Source organism: Hyperolius riggenbachi, chromosome 9 (genome assembly GCF_040937935.1).
Source record: "Hyperolius riggenbachi isolate aHypRig1 chromosome 9, aHypRig1.pri, whole genome shotgun sequence".
NCBI lineage: Eukaryota > Metazoa > Chordata > Amphibia > Anura > Hyperoliidae > Hyperolius > Hyperolius riggenbachi.
This window is the reverse complement of record NC_090654.1, coordinates 226,666,640-226,687,725: the sequence shown is the minus strand read 5'-3', so window position 1 is coordinate 226,687,725 and position 21,086 is coordinate 226,666,640. Positions and strand designations below refer to the sequence as shown.

The 21,086-nt window shown below is 44.5% G+C and overlaps 1 protein-coding gene across 5 annotated transcripts in view; it reads left to right on the top strand.

Annotated features, from left to right (window-relative positions):
- Positions 1–9,928: 9,928 nt before the first annotated feature.
- Positions 9,929–21,086, top strand: part of LOC137532986 (deubiquitinase DESI2-like) — a 248,478-nt gene continuing 237,320 nt past the window's right edge. For 2 of the 5 annotated variants that reach the window (XM_068254077.1, XM_068254073.1), the window contains exons 1-3: positions 9,929–10,021; positions 14,284–14,358; positions 19,718–19,806. In XM_068254077.1, coding sequence (XP_068110178.1) covers positions 19,786–19,806 — 21 coding nt within the window. In that variant the 5' untranslated portion in view covers positions 9,929–10,021; positions 14,284–14,358; positions 19,718–19,785. The remainder of the gene's footprint in view (positions 10,022–14,283; positions 14,359–19,717; positions 19,807–21,086) is intronic. The other 3 variants (XM_068254074.1, XM_068254078.1, XM_068254075.1) reach the window with 3 other exon arrangements.

The following is a 21,086-nucleotide window of genomic DNA, read 5'->3' as shown; positions in this document are numbered from 1 at the left end:
AAGTCAAGTCCAAAGATTGTAAATACCCAGACACTTGTATGTAGTTAACCCACTTGCTCCATGTAGCAGGGTCTAGGCCATTGGCGCTCATTATGCAGATGCTACTTGTACAGGCTACCTGGCTGAAGATGTGTATTGCCTGTAAACCAACTGGGTAAAAATGATAAAAAAACATTGTTTACACTGTACTTGGATATCAATTTCCAGAACGCGTTTCTTTGTGGGGCTCTTTTGTGGATTTGCAGGTCAAGATTCCCTTTATTATATAAGTTGCTGAACGATGAGCTACGGCCTCATGTCATTTTTACTTGTATCCATGCAGTCTCACAATTATCAACTCATTATACATATTAATACAATACTACAATACAATAACCTTTGTAAAGCACTTTTCTCCCTTGGCACTCAAAGCGCATAGTTGTGTCTCTGATCAATACAGGGTTGCAGGCTGGACTGTGTTACAAAGGAGATAGTCAGGTATTCATGAATGCCAGACTGAAGAGGTAGGTTTTCAGTTTAGACTTAATTGCTTCCAGGGATGGGGCTGTCCTGATTGGGTGTGCTAGTGAGTACCAAAGTGTAGGGGCAGCATGACAGAAGGCTCTGTCTCCAATGGTTTTGAGGTAGACTCTGGGGGTGACCAAGGTGTTACATCCCATCTAAGATTGTGGGGTGGTGTGATGCAGTCCTTCAGGTATCCAGGGCCCAGATTGTCTAAGGATTTGAATGTCAGTAATCCAATCTTAAACAAAATTCTCCATTTTATCGGTAGCCAGGCCCTAAGTCCTCTTTCTGATGGGCAGCTAACAGGCAGTGAATTCACCACCTGTCAGCTGCTCTCCTGCACTGGACGGGCACTTGTTAGTGCTCAGTGCTGGCGCTTCCTTCCCCCCCCCATGGAGTCACAATGTGTCTCCTTTGTCTGCAGCTAGGTAACCCTAGTGCATGTTGAGTGTTAACACACAAGGGGCTTGATTCACAAAGCGGTGCAAACAGTTAGCACGCTGGTGAAAAGCCTTTTATCACGCCTAAACCCAGTTTAGGCATGATAAGTTTAGGCTTGATAAGTTTAGGCGTGATAACTATAGCACCAACTGGGTTAGCACCGCAGTGCACAGCTGATCAAAAGTATTGTGCTAGCAAAGTCTGGTGCACTTTGCATAGAGTTTAATGGCCCTGCTTTGCGTGCGGGACTTTGCGCGCGATCTAAACTTATCACCTAGACTAAACTTATAACCTAAACTTATCACGCCTAAAGTCTCTAACTGGGTTAGCACCGCTTTGTGAATCAAGCCCATGGTCTTATAACCGCTGCCATTGGGCTGCATTTAACCAAATGGTGCTTGTGGACAAGAACGCAGTTCAGCCTCCTATCTGAAAGAGGCCTTGAGCTGGAAGCACACTTGTCTTTGGCTGTGCAGAAAAGCAAACATTTTTAAGGTAAAAGGAAATTGCTGTGAGTTTTTTTTTTTTTTTTTTTTTTAAATGCACATAAAACCGCATTGGAAAACTCACATCAATTTTTGTGAGTTTTTTTTTTCTTTTTTTTTTTTTTCCTGGTCCTTAGACTTACTTTATATGCAATTTACCATGCCTTTTCTGCTATGCAGAAATAACACATATACAGTTCAAGTAAGTGTGCTCCCTACCTTAGACCAGGATCCTGCTGCACTTAAGAGAATTATAAAGACATGGCTTACTCATAGAATATAGTATTCCCCTTTTGTGTGAAGAGATTGCAGATGCGCTGCATGTACAGCTCTTGGTGTGATTGTGTTTCGGTCCTATTAAGTATAATTAATTGGGGCTTTGCAGACACACCAAAAATTACATTTGTGTAATTGTGTGAGCAAGGCCTTAAAGACCCTTTGACTCTTTTGGTTAGAGATATTCAATAATATGCAAATTATTCCATCTTGCATCCAAAATGGGTGCTAATTGTATGCAGCTTGGAATTGGACTAATCATATTCAGTAGGATGTGAATCTGATTGGTCCAATTCAAAGTTGCCTAGAATTTGCATGAAAGTAAATTGTGTCTCTACCTTCTGCCCTTTCCATAGTGCTCTGTGGCAGAGTTCTTAGAGGTATGACAATGTTAAAGTTGGACAGAGTGGGCAGACAGGTTTGAATCAATTTTCAAGATAGCCGGCAGGATTACGGTATTTATAGCAAAATATTGGTATATGTAAATATAGTGGCTTGCTTTTCCCCAAACCTGCCTATGCAACCCTGTGCCTTTTTAATACTGTGGATGTGCCTTATTTCGGTTGTAATGCTTCCCTCATTTACGCTATTGTGAGTGCAGTTAGATTAACAGTCCTGCTAAAATCCAAAGAAAGTCACTGGACTGTGGCTTTAAATTAACAGGGGGGTCAGACAATAGTTTGAATATACGGTTTATGTAGACTTATATCGTAGTGAAACTACTCAGCATTACTTGGTATTGGGCTTCTCAACACTAGCTGAAAGCCTCAAGTCATGGCAGACCTGCAGGTTTTCTAGCAATCTATATATTAGTGATGGTCCGTGAGATGAAAATAATTCAGAGTTTATGCTGTATTATGCAAATGTGCTTTTCTGCACTCTGGTTGAACTCGATGGACGTATGTCTTGTCAACCCAAATAACAAATAACTATGCAACGTGAAAATAGACCAGTCGAATCCCATCATGGTGGAATTTGGTGCATTTTCATGCTGCACAAATTTGCATACAGAACCTATTCTGCATCATCTCGGAAATGTTTGCATAACATTAATCATTCTGAATATTTCCCTCTGAACATGCTAATGTGAGCCGTACAGTTGCAGCCATGCATTGAATGTTCAGTGTTCTTTGATGTGTGTGGAAGCATGGAGGGCATAATACCATATACTAGCCCCATTTGCTGACACGCATAACGCATGTTTTATAATGTGTGGGAACTGACATGGACGTGGTGTACGTTATAAATGTTAATTCAAAGCCCGCATGCAGAGAGTATAATGCGATCGGTTGCAATGCAGAGATGTGACAGGCCCATAGAATTGAATGGGCAGTGAGATGACATGCAGGGTTATTCTGAAACGCTTATGTCGATGGTTCCTGTGGTTGTAACAACCCCAGGCTCATCTAAAAGACAAAAGGAGTCCAGAAGCCCAATAGTGCAGAATCTTGTAAGATTCAGAAAAACAAATGGCTAAGGATGTATATACTGACAAAGATGGGTTGCAAATCCTTGCAACCACTGTCAGAGCAGGTGGGAAATTAACTGTCCTCGCTCGGTTTTCCAGGTCTGTGACAGGAACTGGGTGGTCACACTCCGGAAGTCCTTTAGGACAACTAAAAAACTGAAAACTCTAAAGAGGTATGACAAGACACTTAAACAGGCATGGATGTGCACAATGCATAAAAGATAGGCTAGTAAAGCTGTTGATTTCTTAAACCGGTAATCTTGCCTCTCTTGAAGAATTTGGCCTAGTCCATTGAAAACCAGTCTCTTAGTTAGTACATAAAATTGACAATGTGTTTCATGAATGTGTTTGCCTGCTTCCTCAGGTCAGTGAAGAAACAGGTGCCTTAACTATGGCTGTGTAGCAAGCATGAGCGACTATCACAAGGCACTCATGCTTGCTACACAGTCGTAGCAGTTAACCTCCTTGGCGGTTAATTTTTTTTTTCCTAATTAAAAAAATCCTTTTTTTTTTTAAATTTTTTGTTTTGTTTCATGTAAAGCTACCAGAGTGGTAGCTACATGAAACACCACTAGAGGGCGCATGTGGCCCTCTAGTCCGATCGTCGCCGGCATCTATAGCAAACAGGGGAACGCGTATATAACGCGTTCCCCTGTTTGGCTTCTCCTGTCGCCATGGCGACGATCGGGATGACGTCATGGACGTCAGCCGACGTCCTGACGTCAGGCACACCCGATCCAGCCCATAGCGCTGCCCGGAACTCATTGATCCGGGCAGCGCAGGGCTCTGGCGGGGGGGCCCTCTTCAGCCGCTGCGTGCGGCCGATCGCCGCAGAGCGGCGGCGATCAAGCTGTGCGCGCGGCTAGCAAAGTGCTGGCTGCGCGCACAGCAATTTACAGGACACAAATCGCCCCACCAGGGGCTGAGATCTCCCCCTGCGCGGCATAGCCCGAGCTCGGCTCGGGCTTACCGCCAGGGAGGTTAAGGCACCTGTTTTTTCACTGACCTGAGGAAGCGGACAAGCACCCGCGAAACATGTCAATTTTATGTGCTCAAATAAAAAAACCTTTTTTCAATAGATGGTCCAAATTCTTAGAGAGGTAATATTAACAGCTTTTATGCATTGGGTGCCTCCACCCCTGTTTCTGAAATGCAATTGATGTAGAGTGAATGCACCCTAAGGGCCCTTTTACTCTGTACGTTGTGTTGCAATAACATTGCAGCACAACATAGCCAAAAAGTTGCATGGTGCGGGTGCAGTGCGAGCGTGCAGAACATTGAAAATATGCTTTGCTGCCAATGTAAATGTACGTGTTACCCGGGTAAAGCGTTACTGTGTTAGAACCTGCCTCACACATAGGAATTTTATATCGTCCATTGCGAACCAATGGGACACTGTGTGAACGGGCTTCTAATGTCCTAAAATATGATGAATGTATGTATAAAATACCATAAATATTTAAAAATGGTGCTGAAGGTTTATATTTAGAATTATGAAGGCTCTAACATTCATTTTGTACGTCTGACTACAGAAAGGAGCGTAATAAAACATTTTCTGAGAATTTTTCCAAACACATAATCGAGTTTGGTTCCGTTTCAGATTCCACCCTGCTTGCATTAAATATAAATGTGTATTTCTTTACTGCTGTGTAATAGCAGAGTAATGAGTTGCACCTACAGAATGCAGCTCCATACTTACCTGACTGAGGAAAAAGCACGGACTCTTCTGGTCTCAGAGAAGACAAATAGACAAATAACTTTTATATCACGCTTTTCTCCTGGCGGACTCAAAGCGCCAGAGCTGCAGCCACTAGGACACGCTCTATAGGCAGTAACAGTGTTAGGGAGACTTACCTAAGGTCTCCTACTGAGTAGGTGCTGGCTTACTGAACAGGCAGAGCCGAGATTCAAACCCTGGTCTCCTGTGTCAGAGGCAGAGCCCTTAACCATTACACTATCCAGCCAAGAAGCTTAGTTACAGGCAGATGATGTATCTTTTGGAGTGTGTTCAAATGTGATGGAGGACCATAGCAGTTTGTATGTGGTTATTATTTAAAATAAGCCTGGAGTGACATTTCGGAGGTGCCATTTTGTCTCACCTTGTAAAAGGAGCCTGAGGTGTGAGACCTATGGACGCTGCCATAGTTATTTCCTGTTAAACAATACCAGTTGCCTGGCAGTCCTGCTGATCTTTCTGGTCAGTAGGATCTAAATCGCCCATCTGAAACAAGCATGTAGCTAATCTTGTCAGATTTGCCATAGATTTTCATGCTTGTTTAGGGTCTATGGCTAAAGTTCTTCTGCTTGCTGATGGGTTTCATCTTGCTGGATGAGACATGCAACCTGTGTGGGGAGGCTGGAGAGGTGTGTGTAATGCTGCAGATGCTCATTTTAAGGAACCTGAGGTGTTAGACTTATGGAAGCTGCCATATCCATTTCCTTTTAAACAATACCAGTTGCCTGGCAGTCTTGCTGATCTTTCTGGTCAGTAGGGTCTAAATCACACACCTGAAACAAGCAAGCAGCTAATCTTGTCAGATTTCATATACATCTAATCTGCATGCTTGTTGAAGGTCTATGGCTTAGAGCCTAGGTTCTCAACGTGTGGTACGGGTACCCCAGGGGGTACGTCTGATGGTTCCAGGGGGTACTCGAGCTTGATATACATAACCAAGAATAACAAATTTAGAGTTTTAGAAAAAGATAAATATTATTTAAACAATACCAAATGAGCGTTTTAGCTAATTAAAAGCAATCGTAAAGGCATGGAAATGGTTTAGAACCAATTATCGTGTTCTACGATTAAATATATTTTTGTCAATGGTAACTTGCGATAATGTTTACTATGCTAGGGGGTACTTGATGGGTACAGGGTTTTAAAAGGGGTACACACCAGTAAAATGTTGAGAAACACTGGCTTAGAGTATTAGAGGCAGAGTAGCAGCAGGACAGCCAGGCAATGTGCATTATTTAAAAGGGAATAAACATGTCAGCCTCCATTTCACTCTCACCTTGGGTTACCTTTAGCTAGGTCCCCTTGTACTCTCTAGTAGTGGGTAAAAAGCCTGGAACAAGTATGTAAGTATCTGAGCATTCACTGGCTGCACGTTTGTTGCGCTTGCTTGTTCTGGGTCAGTCATTGGCCGCATGCTTGCTGTGGGTCAGACAATCTTTGGCCGCATGCTTGTTATGGGTCAGACAATCATTGAGCGCTTGCTTGTAGGTCAATCATTGGGCGCTTGTTTGTTTTGGGTCAGAAAGTAATTGGCCGCATGTTTAAGTGGTCAGACAATCATTGGGCGTTTTGCTTGTTGTAGGTCAGTCATTGGGTGCTTGTTTGTTCTGGGTCAGACAGTCATTGGGCACTTGCTTTTTCTGAGTCAGCTAATCACAAAGTAGTAAAGAAAGTGTAAAGATGTTGACCACCTATAAAGACAAGACATTAATTGTGTCACCCATACATTCTGGAGGCAGCTGTTTTCTGATTGGATACAGAAATTGATTGTATGCTTGGTATATCAGATGGTCTGCAGTTAGCATGCAAGCCAAGCTTGGTTGCATTCCATAGACCAGGCATGGGCAAACTTGGCCCTCCAGCTGTTAAGTAACTACAAGTCCCACAATGCATTGCAGGAGTCTGACAGCCACAGTCATGACTGATAAAGGCAAATGCATTGTGGGACTTGTAGTTCCGTAACAGCTGGAGGGCCGAGTTTGCCCATGCCTGCCATAGACTAATGTCTAACAGGACTGGAAGCCACTCTCTCAATCTCTTGCTAATGTAATGCTATGGGTGTGTGATCCCACTTGAGCAATGTGATTTTATAAAAATCATCATAGCATTGCATTAGCAAGAGCTTTTTCAAATCACTAGCGCTTAGAAAAAGCTGATAGTGAGTCTGAGCCCTTAGGGGAGTAATGGTTCAAACTGAATAGGTCTAATGTTGTCACACATTGGGCAATCTCCAGGCAGCAGGTAGGGTTGCAGACTCAACCCTTTAAACATGAATTAAACATGCCTTGTGGCTAGTTAGATGCAGCTTAGGCACTGGTTATGTGTGAGTAGCCCCAGAACCTGTATCACTTAGATGTGTCTGTATTTAAAGGGATGAGGTGGCAACCCTGGCAGCAGGTCTGGTGCAGGGAAACTGTGATCTCCAAAACACTTCTGTTATGTGTATATACTGTATGTGCTGGTAAAGGAGGTGCAGAGTAAATAGTAGATACACAGGATAACTTTGACCTTTTTGTAGAGGCAGGGTGGGTGAGCAGTGCTTTATAAATCATTGATTGATGAGGGATAATTTAGAGATGATCTAGTAAATGTGTAATGGCAAGGCGATAACACTGTCTGTCAATATTGCAGTGGTGCTTTCACAATAGTGTGTTAGCAATGCATTACCTGCATTACCTGCTGTGCGTTACCGGAAGACGTGCTAATGGTTTCAGTGTAAGCATACGTCTGTGGAATGTGTGCTCCACTGGTATGTGTCATATCGCATTGGTAACGCACAATGCCACTTTTCAACACTGTTGCTATTTTCCAGGAAACACAATATGTATAGCGGGAAAGTTGCATTGTATTTTTTCCACAGGAACTGCTGTAGATGAAAACCGGAACGGTGTCCTTGTCTTTCATGTATGGTGTACCTGTTGGTATATCAGCATAGAAGACAGCATGATGTGGACCTCACTGTCACACCCTACAAAGTGTTCTGTGTTGCTGGGCCTAAAGTGCTACACAAGGCATTCGGGATTGACTTGTGAGGTGATTTATTGAAGGAAATTTGCAGAGAAGCAGTGTTCACTTTCATCATCCAATTAGAGGAACAAGAGGTCCAGATTTAAAGCAGCAGGATTAGCTATATATATATATATATATATATATATATATATATATATATATATATATATATATATATTATATATATATATATATTTGATCTACTTACATAACATATATATTGTACTGTCCACGTTTTGATTTCAGTGAATGTTATATAGTGAATGCCCTTTACTTTTTTTTTTCTTCTCCTATCGCTGGGTCACCTCAGCCTTGCTTGTAAACACAAGTGAGCAGGGGATGGTGTTTCAGATAGGCAGCTAGGCAGGGAAATAAAGGGAAGAGGAGGAATATATTATAGATAAAAATAACCCCCAGCATGCAACTGTTTGGCACTGAATATTAAAGGGCCAGTGCTCCTTAAGTATGTGATAACTCCAAATCCTACCAAGAGAAAAACTTTTGAATGCAGGATTAGCATCTTTATCACTTAATACACTTCGACCAGTTGCTGTTGAAATTTGATTTTTTTGGTGACAATCCCACTTTAAGAATTCAAGGGGCCATTGCGAAAAATTGCACAAGAAAATTTGCATAAAAACACATGTAAAATGCCATACTTGATTTAAAAAAAAATATATTGCATGTGATTTTGCTGATGTGAAAATGCAATGCTACAGTGGAAACATAGCCTGAATGTTTGCAGTGAGTATAGCATCACTTTACTACTATACCCTAGCAGTGTTCTATAGGCCCATTTCACACTATGTCCCCTGCCACTTTGGATAACGCAATGGACCCAGCGATAACTGCACATGTCAAGATGAATGCAGTGCACCCCGACATACCAAGCTTTAGCCAATCACCACCTCGTTTTCTAATACCGCTACTGATGTGTGCGGTTTGAATATTGTGCATGTAGAACAGGATAAAATACACTACTAAAGAAAATGTTCTATGTTGAGACTTGTACCGGAGTTCCCTGCAAAATGTGTTTTACGCTGATACACTATGGCAAAGTATTTACTTGATATGTACATCCTTTTTTTTTTTCCCCCCCCAGATTTTAAAGCTAAACTTTGTGTATATAACAATAGGAACCTTGAGCAAAATAAAAGAAAAAGTCATTAAACCAGTTTCCTCTCTGTATCATTGTGTAATTCTATAAAGATTAAAGTAGTAAAAATGTTTCTGTACCGTGTTAGCCAAACAATATATGTAGGTAGAAACAGGGCCGGCCCGCTCATGAGGCGGGGTGAAACATTTGCCTCAGGTGGCAAATCTGGGGGGCGGCACCCAACTCTCCATGGACGCTGGGGCCGCCCGCCGAGCTGGAGGGGTAGCGGGCAGAAAGGGGGTATTGGGCCTAGCGGCGGGGAGGGGGGTCAGACCCCCCCTCCCTCGCCTGGGTCCCCCGATCTGCGCTCCTCCTCCAGCGTAAAGTACCAGCCAGCGTGCATATGATGAAGAGGCAACGGGCGGGGGAATCACTCACCTCTTCCGCATTCCATCGCGTGCTCCACTGACGTCACTTCCGGCACCGCCGCCCACTGTATTGTAAGTGGACGGCCTTGCAGGAAGTGACGTCAGTGGAGCGCACGATGGAACGCGGAAAAGGTGAGTGATTCCTCCGCCCGTTCAACATATGCGCGCTGGCTGGTACTTTACGCTGGAGGAGGAGCCCCGCCGCTAGGCCCAATACCCCCTTTCTGCCAGCTACCCCTCCAGCTTGGCACCCTCCCCCCCCCCCCCCCCCCCCCCCCACGGCTGGGGGGGTGATTTTTTTCTAATTTTGCCTCAGGCGGCAAAAAGTCTAGGGCCGGCCCTGGGTAGAAAAGATTTCATGCTAGATTTCATGTTTGCTTGCATGAGCTCACTGGCTCCAGCCTGCTGATCACCTGACATCTAACTGCTAAACAGCAAACAGCACAACTGCCATCTTCGTGTTTGCTGTTTACCTGCATCAGTGTTTTATTACAGCGTACATCTGGAAATATGCCTGAAGAAGGGGACTAGATCCCACAAAGCTTGCATTATTTAACTTTATCAGTTAGCCATTAAAAGGTATTACTTTTACAAGACTTTTTTTTTTTTCTACCTACATATAAAAATTAAATAAATTGTGCTTGAGCTTAAAGTAAACCTGAAGCAAGCAAAAAAAAAAAATAGTTACCGTTACTTTCGTAGAGGCAAGGCTCTGGATAGCATAGAGCCTTCCTGGTCTTCAGTCCATCCCGTTGTTCCAACGCCGTGCCACTGTGAAGGTCTGAGGAGGGCTGAAGAGGTACTCGGTCTCTGAACTTCACTTTAAAGAATAATTCTCGCTTCAGAGCTCATAGTTAGCAGGGGCACAACGCCGCTATCTAGCGGCTAAACGGGGGTCCCTTCACCCCCCCCCCCCCGCAAAATCGACCAAATTGGTCGTAGATTTTGCTGCTCCTAGAGGCAGGGCTAACGGCTGCAGCCCTGCCTCTGCCCAGCCCAGCCTCTGCCTCTAGTCGCGTCTATCAGCGGCGCATCGCCGCCTCTCCCCCGCCCCTCTCCCCTGCCCCTCTCAGTGAAGGAAGACTGAGAGGGGCGGGGGAGAGGCGGAGATAAGCGCTGACAGACGCGCGTGGGGCAGGGCTGCGGCGGGTTAGCCCTGCCTCAAACAGGAAGTAATCCCCCGCTGCACGGATGGGATTTGGGGGGTCAGGGACTCTCGTTTAGCCCCGGGATAGCGGCGGTTTAGCAGGGGCACACATGCCCCTGCTAACTATGAGCTCTGAAGCGAGATTTATTCTCGCTTCAGAGTCTCTTTAAAGGGAAGGTCCAAGCAAAAAAAAAAAATGAGCTTCACTTACCTGGGGCTTCTACCAGCCCCATGAAGCCATCCTGTGCCCTCGTAGTCACTCACTGCTGCTCCAGTCCCCCGCTGGCAGCTTTCTGACCTCAGAGGTCAGGGCCGAATTGCGTACATTTTTACACATTCCCGCTAGTGCAGGAACATTAACGCATACATTTTTACGCGTTAGTGGTGCAACACGTACATTTTTGTTCCTGCACTAGCTGGAATGCGTAAAAATCTATGCAATGTGGCCCTGACCTCCGAGGTCAGAAAGCTGCCAGCGGGGGACTGGAGCAGCAGTGAGTGACTACGAGGGCACAGGATGGCTACATGGGGCTGGTAGAAGCCCCAGGTAAGTAAAACTCATTTTTTTTTTTTTGCTTGGACCTTCCCTTTAAGGTCGGTTTTACACCTGGCTTGTGCTTTTGCGGTGTAATGACCTGCCCCTGTCACACAATAAACGTCAATCATATGACCCTGCGCCAGAGTGCACCAACAGATTGTATGCATAGCGTACAGTGACTTACTACCTGCTGGACAGGAAGAACGTCACTGGGATTCACGGTTTCCCTGTTGTATTCCCATCATTCCGCATATGTGCGCCAAGCTGCCGCCGCCGAGGTTGAATTTCCTGCGTCGCACATTGACTTGTATTATTTCTGCTACCACTGCATCGCCACTGAAGTCCAACAGTGACGTGGCAGATCGGGCACTTCCAGCGCGACGGTAAGTGTGCTAGGCCCTATTGCCTTGTATTGCCGTTGCGTTACCCGGCAGTAAAACCGTAACGCTACACAGGTTTGCAAGGCAAGAGTAGAGGGGGCCTCAAGGTAAATTCTGCTGTCATTATAAGGTTGCCATACAGACTAGATCGGCAGTCCAGAAATATTTTGTCATAAAAAGTTTTCAACCATGATCATCTCATTTCAATTTGCAGCCAGTTACAGTGTACCTGACACATAAAACAATAAAGACTAGACATTGATCTTGACAAAGGGAAGCCTTCAAGTGGGCTTGGGCTCTTACATGGATCCAGAGATTGGTTCTGAGGTAGTTGTCTGGCCAGGGCCGGATTTGTGGGAAGGCCGCCATAGGCACGTGCCTAGGGCGGAGCCAAGGAAGGGGCGGGTTGAAAAACAAGCAGTCAACCTTCCAAACGGAGTCGCTGCAGTTGCCGACTCCATTCTCCACACAATGATGTATTGCCATTATGCCACTCCCCGCACATGTACACAGCCTCCCCGCTTTGCTCTGCACACAGTAGCATGTCTGTGTGTGTGCAGTAGCAGCGGCTATAGACAGGGACAGAGCGGGCAGTTTATACTTGAGTGTGTGACAGCAGGAGAAGCGGCTGTATCGCTGAAGCCCTGCCTGCTGTCATTCTCTTAGATTAGAAGTAAAATGGTAAGGCTGCCCCGCCCCCGCTTCCTCCCCCTTGCTTGTGTGCCCGGCAATTTCAAGCATGCAAGAGAAGCTCTCCGTTCCAGCGGACATGAAAGTGACAGGAGGCTCCACTCCTCTCCCTCGTTTCCACATGGCTAAACCTGCAGAAAATGTACAGCTGCCGGTGCTCCGAGTCCTGGTCTCACATTCAGCTGTAAGCGTGAGAGGGAACTTCATGATTCAGTGGAGGAGGGGACCCAGGACAGTGAAAGTTGATGAGACCTAAAGCCTAAAAAAACAAAACTCCACAAACAGGATTTACACATTCCTAGCTTCTTCCATCCCCTCACCCCCATAGAGTTCTTGCCCTCAGCTCCTTAGGACTCCTCTCTGTCATATAGCTGTCACCCCTCTAAAATAGCTGCCACAGGGCACAGTCACAGCTGTGGCACATACATGTACTATGTACACAGCACCTCCTCAGTCATGCTTTCCAGTGACTGTGTGCGCAGTAGCCAGCCAGTAAAGTTCTGTGCATGTGCGATTTGGATTATTTCCGAACTATGCATGTGCAGACAGCCATGGCTGTCTTGCCTTGTCACATGGAAGCATAATGGAGGAGATTGCATGTACCACAGCTGTGACTGGGGGCCAGTTGCAGCTTTTTAAATGTGGCTACAGAAGATGGAGAGGAATGTAAAGGAACTGAGGGGCCAGGAGCAGTGTTCCTTCCCCTTTCCCTCCTGCTGAAAGAAGCACCAGGTATGTGTATTTCCTGTCTTGTTTCTGCCTAATTCTGATTGTCTGGAATTTTGTTTTTGTTCTTTAAAGTACACCTAAGCTGTGCTTAAAACTATGCACTTTTACTTACCTGGGGCTTCTTCCAGCCCCCCCCCCCCCCCCCATAGTCTGTGAGGTCACACAGCAATCTCTGATCCCCCTCCATTCTCCCACTCGCAGCCCTAAGTTTGGTGACTGGGACTCCAGGCACTCCGACTGCGCATGCACGGTACCATTCATGCACCTTTCTCAAGTGGTCCCTTACCCATACTGTGGCCCCCAGATTTGGTGCTCCTGTCCCCCTAATGCAGGGGTGGGAGAGGTGGGTCATCTGGCTACCTAAACTGAGTGGAGGCAGTCATCTGGATACCAATACTGCTGTCCAAAACTTTCCTCGTTTGTGGCTGCACTCTCGTCTTTATACAAGCACAAGCGTACTGGGCATGTACAAGTACAGTCCACACATGCCCAGTAGCACAGAAACCGCTTGTGCAAAGCGGAAAAAGCCATAGGCAAGTAGCTTTGTGTTACTGGGCATGTGCAGACCATACTCAAGCATGCCCAGTACATTTGGTCTTGTACATAGAGGGAAGCACAGCCTCAAGGAAGAAGAGGGTCCCGAGAAGCAGTGGTGGGGTCTGATTATGCTCAGAGGGTCCCAGCACTGGAACAGTGGGCCCCAGGGTTTCTACTAAGATAATTTGCTTCAGGTTCACTTTAAGATTATATGCTAGGGTGGAGAAGTGTGTTTAATTGGTGTGTGTGTGTGAGGGGGGGGGGGGGGGGGTTGGTTGGTTGAGATGCTGTTAGATTGGTCAGGGGGCGGCTGGTTACAGTGGGCCCTGGGCGGTAAAAAGTAGAAATCCGGCCCTGTGTCTGGCTACATCTCATCGCTACCACCTAATTAAAAACATAAGTTCTAAATTAGCTGTAATAAAAAGGTCAATGCTGTGAACAATCGGAGCTTTTAGTTCTATACCATCACTGCTGCTTAGAAATGGATGCAATAAGAGAAATCCTCATGTTTGCCTAGTGGTGTTTAGCCTTTGTGAGCCTGCCCTTCCAACCCTGTTAGCAAGCCGCAATATACGGTAAGTACGGGTAGAATATCCTGTAGGGTGGAGTGATATTGACATTCAAGCCTGTATAGACCTTGAAGAGATCCTAGCCGAAAGCTCTGCCGATATGAATTCTGTCAATGTTGATTATTCTAAATTGAAAATAAGATCCAAATGCTTTCCAAACATACAAAATTGTCACAGTATAAGTATATTCATCAAAACTGTGACGGAGGATATAATCGGTCAAAAAAAAACTATAACCATGTTCAATTTAGGTACCCTTGAAGTTAAAGCATTGGAGGAAAGAAAAAAAAACATGAAACATCTGACAGTGAAAACATCTGACAAAGGTGGGAACCTTGTCATCACGTATAATGAAAATTGTGAGAGAATGTGCATGAGGTTGTTACGTAATCGAGACAACTACCGAAAAATCGGTGATGTGCTTGCGCTCTACAAGAAGGAGCTTGATGACATCCTCCTCAAGGCCAGAAGTGAGGGCCTCAATAATGACAAAATTCTGAATTTTTTTAACTGTGGAATCCCCATGTACTCCCACTTTTTACTGTACACCTAAAGAGTACATAAGTCACTCTTGGATCCACCTGGACGCCCCATCGTGGCAGGCCATGGTTCGCTTACAGAAAACATCAGTAAATATATTGATCATCTTATGCCACATGTAACTAGTTCGCCCTAGTATGTTAAAGACCATTCCCATTTATTGATGATTTTGGATGAAATTCATGTACCTAAGAACAGCCTACTGGTCTCTTTAGACGTAGAAGCATTGTACAGCAGTATACCGCATGATCGGGGGGTGCTAGTAGTACAGAGATTTTTAAACAAAATGCGTATCGAACATGAGGAAACTAATCGATTGGTTATTGAGCTATTGCATTTTTTGCTCACTCACAAGGTTTTTGTTTTTGGGGGGTCCCACTACCTCCAGGTGCAGGGAGCAGCAATGGGGTTGACTTGTGCCCCATCGTATGCTAACCTGTACCTGGGGGGGGGGGGGGGGAGGAGGAAATGTTTGCAGAGGACGGGTATGACTTCATGCACCTCGTCTCTACATGGCATAGATTTATTGATGACTTATTCTTCATTTGGGAGGGGACTGAGGACGAACTCCATGACTTTGTCAACTGGTTGAATGTTAACGAGTGGAACTTGAAGTTCACCTATACATTTAACTGGACAGAATTAGTTTCTCGATTTTAAAAATCGTGAAACAGGACGATGGAATCCTGGCAACCACTCTTACCGTAAACCTATGGCTACAAATTTTATCTTAAGAGCAGTGAGAATTAGAAGAAATTGCACTGACTTTGCCAATTTCCAGACAGAAGCTAAACAACTACAAACCAGACTCTTAAAGAGAGGATACTCAAAAAATAAATAAATTTAAAAAAAGTCTAAAGCGGACATATAATAGAGCAGCTGCCCTTGATAGAAAACCTCTCCTTTATGGAAAAAGGAAGGAATGAGACAAACAAGTGGGTGACGATTTCTCCTTATCGATGATCACCACATATTGTGAAGAACATAGGATCATTAAGCAAGCTCTAAATAAGTTCTGGCCAATCTTGAAACAGGATAAAATACTGGGAGGAGTGATACCTAACTACCCCTGGGTGATCTTTAGAAGAGCTAGAACTATTGGAGCTCAGATAATGAACAGTCACTATCAGGGAAGTTTGCGAGGAGAACCATGTAAAACCAGAGGTACATATGGTTGTGGGGGGTGCCCATACTACCAATATATATATAAAGGGCCTAGTGTGGAGATAAAAGCTAGAGACTCCATTATCAAATTACGACACTATGCCAATTGTAGTAGTACTACAGCTATAGTTTATGTGGCAATCTGTAAATGTAATGCGTTCTACATAGGAAAAACTAAAAGAGAACTTAAGGATAGGATGTATGAACATTTACAGTATATGATACAGGCAAAAAAGGTGAAACATCCCCCATAGCAAAACCTCTCATAGAGACTCATGGGGGAAATAAAAAAATATATCAAATTTGGAGAATTGGATAGAGTTCATCCCAATATCAGAGGGGGCAATATAGATAAGAAACTGCTAAGTTAGCAGCTAAATGGATTTGTAAATTTGCTGCAGATGAAAAACCTGGTTTAAACGATACTGTGAGCTACACAATGTTTTTATAAAATCTATGTACAGAATATGTGCATCTTGGGGTAGTCTCTTCAACTATTGTTGTACCTGACCTACATAGGCATCCTATATTTGTCCCCCCCCCCCTTTTTTTTGTATTAGCCCCTATTCCACATTTTTTGGTTGTTTTCTCACCCCCCCCCCCCCCCCTTCTTTTTTTTCCCCTTACCTTCCCATTCCCTTTTGCCCTCCTTCCCTTTCTTTTCTTTGCTTTCACCTTGCACTCTTGCGCTGGTGCTTATACATCTGTGGCCTCCTTCACACACAGTGTATATAGCATGTTAGCCTGGAGATGGGGGGTAGCGCCATCTGACCCTGGGGCTTAAAGCTTTAGACCTGTTTATTTTATAGGGGATCGCCCCCTTTTTCCCCCTCTTTATGTGGCCTCTATCTAGTTAATTATTGAAGGGCCTTGAGCCATTTTTCAGCGCGGCATATGTCGGCAACTGGCCGCACTGCCTGCCTTTTAATGGGACGTGGATGTGATGTATTTGTATCATGTGGCCACTGTGTTTGCACTCCAGGCTGGTTACAGCCTAGCACATGCGCAGTTTCATCCAGATCTCTTTACACCGGCACGTTACGTCATGAGGGGCCGTACTTGTGCGTCATCTCCCAGAGTTATGGGAGATGCGTTCCAACAGACCACGCTGTTTAGGCGTGCGTGCCACACATACACGCACGGACCTTTCTCCTATACAGTGCGCCTACGGCTCCACCTCCTGCTCGGCCACAATAGTTTTCTATTGGTCAGATGTCGCTACTTAAATCCATGGACGCGCATTCCGCGCATGGAATGGATGCTGTGTCTACATTCTTCTTTGAGTACAGGTACTTTGCTATTCTTCCTATGGATAGAGATTTCTTGCACCATATTGGTTTTTTATTATCACCAGATAGTATTATCACCAAAATAGTATTTTTGCAGGATAATGGCTTTTACTGCATGGTTCTTTATATGTGATATACTCAGTGATCTTATAATATGCACACTTGCGATCTACTGGCATTGGGGGCCAGCCTTCCCTTTCGCGTACGAGAGAGAACGGCGCCGGAGACTTGGGCGCAGGACACAGCCAGTATATGGCTGATCCTGCTGCCGCACAAGTCCGGGCCGTGTTAATTACTATTCCCCCTCCAGGCCGACATGGATAGTGGGGGAATGAAATAATTCGGCTTCCAGCAATCGCTGGAATCCGAATTATTGTTTTAAAAGCAACTTCAGGTCCGTCTTCTGACGGCGCTGAAGTTACTCCCTGTTCCTGCGATAGCCGTAGTCTCCTGTGCTGCTGCGCCCAAGTCTCCAGCGCTGGATTTACCGTGTTCGTCCCTTTCCTACTCCACTCATTCTATACAGTGTCTATGTCAGGCATGGGCAAACTCAGCCCTCTAGCTGTTACAGAACTACAAGTCCCACAATGCATTTGCCTTTGAGTCATGACTATGGCTGTCAGACTCCTGCAATGCATTGTGCCACTTGTAGTTCCTTAACAGCTGGAGGGCCAAGTTTGCCCATGCCTGGTCTATGTGAATGATGCCCCACACTGGTCCTGTGGACCCTTTACTCTACTGACACATACACATTAGTATAGATGCATTGCTTACCTATACACTGGTATTTTTACATGTCTTCATGATTGGGGGGTATATATAATACAGTGGGTTGCAAAAGTATTCGGCCCCCTTGAAGTTTTCCACATTTTGTCATATTACTGCCACAAACATGAATCAATTTTATTGGAATTCCACATGAAAGACCAACACAAAGTTGTGTACACATGAGAAGTGGAACGAAAATCATACATGATTCCAAACATTTTTTACAAATAACTGCAAAGTGGTGTGTGCATAATTATTCAGCCCCCTTTGATCTGAGTGCAGTCAGTTGCCTATAGACATTGCCTGATGAGTGCTAATGACTAAATAGAGTGCACCTGTGTGTAATCTAATGTCAGTACAAATACAGCTGCTCTGTGAGGGCCTCAGAGGTTGTCTAAGAGAATATTGGGAGCAACAACACCGTGAAGTCCAAAGAAAACACAAGACAGGTCAGGGATCAAGTTATTGAGAAATTTAAAGCAGGCTTAGGCTGCAAAAACAATTCCAAAGTCTTGAACATCCCAAGGAGCACTGTTCAAGCGATCATTCAGAAATGGAAGGAGTATGGCACAACTGTAATCCTATCAAGACAAGGCCATCCACCTAAACTCACAGGCCGAACAAGGAGAACGCTGATCAGAAATGCGGTCAAGAGGCCCATGGTGACTCTGGACGAGCTGCAGAGATCTACAGCTCAGGTGGGAGACTCTGTCCATAGGACAACTATTAGTCATGCACTGTACAAAGTTGGCCTTTATGGAAGAGTGGCAAGAAGAAAGGCGTTGTTAACAGAAAGCATAAGAAGTCCCGTTTGCAGTTTGCCACAAGCCATGTGGGGGACACAGCAACCATGTGGAAGAAGGTGCTCTGGTCAGATGAGACCAAAATGGAACTTTTTGGCCAAAATGCAAAACGCTATGTGTGGCAGAAAACTAACACTGCACATCACTCTGAACACACCATCCCCACTGTCAAATATGGTGGTGGCAGCATCATGCTCGGGGGGTGCATCTCTTCAGCAGGGACAGGGAAGCTGGTCAGAGTTGATGGGAAGATGGATGGAGCCAAATACAGGGCAAACTTGGAAGAAAACCTCTTGGAGACTGCAAAAGACTTGAGACTGGGGTGGAGGTTCACCTTCCAGCAGGACAATGACCCTAAACATAAAGCCAGGGCAACAATGGAATGGTTTAAAACAAAACATATCTATGTGTTAGAATGGCCCAGTCAAAGTCCAGATCTAAATTCAATCGAGAATCTGTGGCAAGATCTGAAAACTGCTGTTCACAAACGCTGTCCATCTAAACTGAGCTGGAGCTGTTTTGCAAAGGAAAATGGGCAAGGATTTCAGTCTCTAGATGCGCAAAGCTGGTAGAGACATACCCTAAAAGACTGGCAACTGTAATTGCAGCAAAAGGTGGTTCTACAAAGTATTGACTCAGGGGGCCGAATAATTACGCACACCCCACTTTGCAGTTATTTATTTGTAAAAAATGTTTGGAATGATGTATGATTTTCGATCCACTTCTCACATGTACACCACTTTGTATTGGTCTTTCACATGGAATTCCAATAAAATTGATGCATGTTTGTGGCAGTCATGTGACAAAATGTGGAAAACTTCAAGGGGGCCGAATACTTTTGCAACCCACTGTATATACCTGATTAGTCTAAGAGTTTATTTGCACTATTTTGGGTGTATCTTCCTATCTGCTCAGTACTTTGTGGATTATTAATATGAGGTGGTATTTAGTACTGTAGATAGTTACTTCACATGAGGAATGTGGATATCTGATATGGTGTGGAGGGTATATCTATTGCACATGCTATGTGGTCCTCATATGTAGTAGATGGGTACTTAAAGAACTACTCTACCTTTTTTTAGCCTGATGACTGATTGGCATATATTTATATATTTTTCTAGATTGCGGCTATTGATCCACAATTGGTAAGATAAGATTTCTCGTTTTTTCATTGGCCGTATATCCTAACATGCGCATAGCTCTTGAATGGGTATGTATTTGACTCATACGGTTCATGTATGTTTTTAAGTTGTTTGTATACAGTGTGCCTCTGAGGAAGTGGCTTTTAGGCCGTGAAACACGTCAGGCAGTCTTTTATGTGACTTGGAATCCTATATTGATGTCCATACGTACAGTCTGCAACTGTGAAGACGCTTTTGATTGAAAAATATATAGAAAATGTGTTCATATAAAACCCCTTGCTTCTTGTTTGGTGGGAATTGTTTATAGATCTTTTGGGGTGGAACAGAACTACTAATTTATTGTGTTTATGGATATAAGGTAAGTTACTTGGGGGTCTCATAGACCTATCCCTTGATGCATAATGAAAAGCGTAAAACCTAAATGCATGGAAACCAATGCCTGGTTACTCTGTGGCTTTGATCCAGGTCACAGCAGGCTCCGCAAGCTGTAGTTGTGTCTACCAATATTGCAAGCCCTTTCATTCTGTTAACATCCTTTTATGGAAGTGGTAAACAGAAGACCAAACCCCCTGGTAATAAGTGATGTAGGGAGCAGGTTTCTGGACCTTACAGATGACATTACTCATTGACTTTACAACCCCTTCCAATCACTTCATGTTGGATTAAACAGATTATAAATGAGGCGTTGCGGATTTCTTTTCCCTCAGAGCTACTTCTCGTAGCGCCCCAATACGTCACATTTCTTTTATCCTCGGCTCAGAGGGTGTCGAGCAGCCAGACCAGGAATCCATGTGCTTCACTTGCTGCCCAATGGGAGCAGCTATTTAAGGTTTGCATCAAGCCCATGGCTCTGTGGAACACTCTGCAGCTAAATAAACAGCATTTTGTGCAATGGATTCTTTGCTTTAACCATTATTCGATTCTCTCTCTGAACATGGAGCCAGTTTAGAAGTCTGGGGAATATTCATTTTCCATGGAAGCTTCCAAGTCTTTAAAACCATCTGCTGGAGCCTGCAGCTTGGAGAAAGGCCACGGGATGAGTTAAATGATGCATCGTGGTTTACCCACTTTCCTTTGAAATGATCTGCAGTGGGAATACGCACAATGGCCATTTTCATTTGTGATTCTCTTTGTGTAATTACAGTTCAGTCAGTCACTCCATTTAGAGGCCAGGATCAGACAGAGCATTGGTGACTGCAGATTATGGAAGACCTTTGATGCATAGACATTGCTGGGCCCCTTTGAGGTCATTTCACACTGACACGTTGTATTGTAATTTAGCACACTGCAACATGGTGTGAATCAAAAGTGTATGAACAATTCATACATCATCAGTTGCCATGCACTG